This window comes from Gavialis gangeticus, unplaced genomic scaffold (assembly GCF_001723915.1).
Source record: "Gavialis gangeticus isolate Ggan-Ray unplaced genomic scaffold, GavGan_comp1, whole genome shotgun sequence".
NCBI lineage: Eukaryota > Metazoa > Chordata > Crocodylia > Gavialidae > Gavialis > Gavialis gangeticus.
In genome coordinates, this window is record NW_017729033.1 from 46,212,661 (window position 1) to 46,217,455 (window position 4,795).

The 4,795-nt window shown below is 43.4% G+C and overlaps 1 protein-coding gene across 1 annotated transcript in view; it reads left to right on the top strand.

Moving 5' to 3' along the window:
- Positions 1–4,795, top strand: part of TBC1D19 (TBC1 domain family member 19) — a 181,569-nt gene that overhangs the window by 50,496 nt on the left and 126,278 nt on the right. The window contains exons 5-6 of the mRNA XM_019526444.1: positions 3,441–3,515; positions 4,644–4,707. Of these exons, the coding sequence (XP_019381989.1) occupies positions 3,441–3,515; positions 4,644–4,707 (139 nt within the window). The remainder of the gene's footprint in view (positions 1–3,440; positions 3,516–4,643; positions 4,708–4,795) is intronic.

The following is a 4,795-nucleotide window of genomic DNA, read 5'->3' on the forward strand; positions in this document are numbered from 1 at the left end:
CCTCTCCTGATTGGCTGCTGGGCTGCCACCCTCAGCCAGTAGCCAGTAGCAGTGGCAGCTGCCATGTGCGAGCTCTCCCTCAGTTTAGCCCCCCTTCCCAGTGCTGCTGCTATGCACACACCTGGGAGGGCATGGGGGCACATGCCCCCAGATCTGCACGCAGGGTAGGCTGGGGCTGCACCGGGCTGTTCCCAGAGGGTGGGGCTGGGCTATGCTCTGCTCGGTGCAGCAGTGCTGGAAGGGCGGTTTGGGGGCTACGGCAAATTCTGGATGGGTTGCAGCCCTCCTGTAGCTCCCTCCCAGTGCCATTGCTGCTGCCTGGCCCAGTCCCTACTGGGAAGAGTCCAGTGCTCTCCCGGCCCCAGCCCGCCCTGCACGCAGATATGGGTGTGTGCGCCTCCCTGGGTGTGCATGGCTCAGTCCCAGAAGAGCCTTTTTGTTTGCCCCTCTCTCCTGTCTCTGCACCCACTTGTCAACTCCCCTCTCCCATTTCTCCCACTTTCCCTGCAGCTACTGCTCCTACCTCTCGCTCTCCAGCTCCAGCTCTGGTAGGGCTCCAAAATGGTAGTGCCAGTGCCAGCAGCAAAGTTCCAGGCTTTGGCTTGAGTTGCTGTCACTGCAACAGCTGTTACTGGGCTGGAGTCACCACATGGTCTGTGCCCTAGGCTGGAGCTGGAGGGTAAATGACTGGGGAGGGAGAGGGTCTGGTGGGGCAGGCAGATGAGGGTGCAGCCACATGGCCCTCTGCCAGCTTGAGGGTATCTAACTGAGCTCAAGCTGTAGCTTCAGCAGTGTTAGCTCCAGAGGTCATTGGTTCAGTTAGTAACGTTGGCCAACATGTTTGCCACAATAAACTTAGCGCTTTCTGTGCTTCAGCATGTGACACTTCCTGTGTGGCAGGAGATCTTCTCTGCAAAAAATCTCTTGAAAGGCTGTAGGGAAAGGCTTTTCTTCTAGTACAAATGTAACACTGTCCATGGCCTCTATTGGTTTGGTCTATTCAAGCGAAGATGAAGAGGTAACTTGATTGTAGTCTGTAAATCCCTGCAGTGAAGAGATTTCTAAGGGTGGATTTGTAATATAGCAGAAAAAGTCATAAAGCAAACTGATAGTTGGAAAGAAGTTTGTCAAATTCAAATCTGGAAATAAGGTACACATTTTATCAGTGAGGGTCATAACCATTGGACAAAACATTTCCAAGGCATGTGGTTGTTTATCTAAACTTGATGTTTTAAGATCAAGACTAGGTGTCTTTCTAAATGAGATCAGTAGCTCAGACGGAACTTCTGGGCTTGATACAGAAACTGCTGAAGGTTTATGACCTTCGCTAGATGGGAAGCCAGACTTGATGATTATAATTAACCTTCATGGCTATGAGTCTATGAATTTGTGACTTGACTTGTGAGAGAGATATCTTATTCTTTATTGCATGTGTTTTTTCCAGTGCTTGGAGTAGTTTGTTACTGTATAAGGGAATCAATTGTATAACAGCATATGCCTACAAGAAACTAGCTAATGAATGCAAGCTGGAGTGTGGATTTAAAACAAAAACAAAGTTGATTATATCAGTGTTATTCAGTTCTCTCACCCTTTATCCATTGTTCATCAGCTTAAATTGCAGTAGTTTTCATCAGAAACTCTTCTTTGTTTTTAAGATCATGGACAACAGCTAGCTCACAGTGGAGGTTAGAGCAGACAAATAATAAAAATATGAACTATTCAAAATTGAAGCAAGAGGCTTCAGCTGAAGCCTAAGGAAGTCTGTAGGAATCTCTTCATTCATTTGGATGGGGTTTGAATAGGCTTCCAAGAAAATGTAGAGAACATTAAAACTATTTGTGAAGTTTCTCCCATAAAATTACTAAGACTATGGGTGCTTACAAGAATTGCAATTCTATTGATAGAATCATAGTTTCTTTGGTAGAAACCCGAGGTGTAGGAACAGTCACACGGCTTCTACTGGACCAACAGTAGCACACATAGTAGAAAAATCTGCTACCTACAGTAAGGTAGAAGCAGTGCACTGTAGTGTTTTCACTGGGGAAACAAATGCTTGTACACTTAATCTACTGATAGGAGCTGCTGTGTCACCATCTGACTTCCCAGCATCCATTGCTTAACTGTCTCCTTTCCCCCCTTCCCCTCCACTGCCACCATGGAGATGGTGTATGGCTCAGGGTGGACTCCATTGCTCCAGATGAGGACCCGGCAAACCCCTCCCCCTGACTGCTTTGAGACTAAGTCAGGGGCCCAGCCCTTTTCTCCAGTCCCATGCTGTGCTCCAGAGCTGCAGGGAGATGCAGTGGAGTAGAAGCAGCTGTATTCCCTTCACATGACCCAGAACTCCAAACCTAAAAACCAACTCTCAAAGATATCTAGACACCCCCCTAAGCCTTATACCCATATCCAAAGACTCCCCTGTACCATTACTGATGTGAACAGGTCTAAGCAAAGCTCTGCTTTTTGCATGAACTGGTTGCAGTGTTTCATGTTGGGGGAGGAGGGTGACAGACTGGTTCAGGAGGTGACCTGGGGCAGTTCAGGGCTTGTGTGTATGTGTCCGGGCCAGTTTGGGCTGCCAGGAAGGTGGCCTGAGGCAACTAGGACTTGGATGGGTATGGCCAGCAGAGAGGGAGGTGACCCAGGTAAGTTTGTATGGTCCCCAAATGGCTAACAGTGCATAAAAAATATAACAGGAAAGAGAAATGAGAGAAAATAAGTTTCCATACGATTGTAGTCCCAGATGATGTATATTGGCACAATTTCATTAACTTCAGTTGGACCAGATCCACAGTTGGGAAATAATCTATCACAAAAAATTGAAAGTTTCTTATATTTGTTACAGAAATTTGATTGTTCTTCTTGTTCTCTTCTTTATTGAGGGTACTGTCTACTTTTATCTCTCATATAAAAACTTTTCTGAGCAGTGCTTTAGATCCAATACTGCCAAATCCCTAGAGCTGCTTAGTCTTTAAGAATTGGAGTTTCCTGAAATATTGTTAGAGAAGGGAGATTTTCTTGCAGCCTGTGTGTATCACAAAGGCTGAATTGAGACATTTATTTATACAGTTCACCTCCCTGAGAGAGAGCAGTATTTCCGAAAAAAGTAATGAGGTATCAGGAGGGAAAAGGCTGCATAGAAGTATCTGTGAAGTACTTTTTGGAGGACTTATGATAAACAACCTAATTTTTTGGTACGTTGTTACTTTACTGTGTAGAGAGGTTTCACATTGTATAATGGAAAGATCTACTGTGTTCACAAACCATGTAAATAATTGTGCAAACCCACAGACCTTTTTGGCAGATATAAAATATTTTAGTCATATTTATACATGTGCCTTAATAAAGTGTTTGTTGATTAGGCTGCTATATGTTTAAAATAAAAATTGGTTAGGGGGAAGGAGCTGTTCTGTGTTGATTTAAGTGGTCATGTCTTTCAGGGAAGCTGGGAGAAGCGAATTCTGAAGAGCCTGAATAGCATGTGCACAGAACTCAGTATCCCATTAGCGCAGAAGGTACTGGGTCTTGAACTTCTTTTGTAATGTGAATTTACTATTTGTGAAAAGCTTCACATTGATATATTTGGAAACATAGTTTCCTGATTATGCCAGTATTTCTCATATGCTTACCTTTGCACATCCCATGGATATCGGGATTTGCAGGATGGGTCGTAGTATCTTCTAGGGGAAAGCACATTGCACAGTTAGAGTTGAGATTTGTCTTCATCCATATGTTTTGGCTATGCTCCGAAGGTGCCAGCACCAACATCAAGTTCTAGGTTCATCTTTCTCCTTTGGTATTTGACCTACATTCATTATAGTTAGCTGTACAAAGCAGGAACTATCAATGGTAAGTCTTCAACAGATTGATAAAAAGTACAAATTAAGGTTAGGAAACCAAATCTTGTTTTTCATGATGTACAAAGATTGTGACTCATTTGGCATAGATGACTGAGAACTGGTAGATAACCATGGCATCCGATCATGGCCAATGAGGGCCAGAGTTAATTGGGCAACCCAGGAGCAAAAGGCTAGATATACATTTATGGTATCCCTTTGTTATCTATGTTTCATTGTTTTGGTTTTTTTGTATGCATTTACAGAGATTTTATATCTAAATACACCAAAATAGGTGCATATGTATTATGGGGCAAATAATCTCTGCCTTTCTCCCCTGGAAGTCCTCATGAGTAGCAGAACTGCTGTGGTTCATTGTACAAGACAATAGAGAAGGTTGTGGGGAGGAATAGGTATATTTCTGCATTATTCTGTATGTGCAAACTGAACTAACACTTCAGAATTCTGGCAGCATGTAGAAAGAATCTGGCCTTTGGGCAGAGAGGTTCAAAGGAGTGGTCAGTAAATCCTCAACACAAGGAACTGACAGCCAGACAACCCTAAGATACTGCGCAGCTGCAGAGTGCCTGCACACAGAATTACTCCATGGCCACTGTTGGGGATTTCATCTATGCCTTGGTTGTAGTTGCGGCAGTACAGAGAATAGGTCCTCAGGCCAGTGTGAACTTACAAACTGAGAAATAAAAAAGCCTCTAATGGATGTTTGTTTTTCATTCAGGTTTGACTCGGCATATTTCAGATTTTTGGTTAATTCATATTGCCATTTTATGTTCTTGTGACTTACAGCGACCCATAAGTGAGCAAAAAGAACTTCTTAATAAATGGAATGAAATGGGAACTGATGAGCCAGGTACATTATATTAACTTTATGTGCATTTTTGCATGTTAATAAAACAATTACATATCTATCTCCATAATTAACAGTCAGAGATTATAGT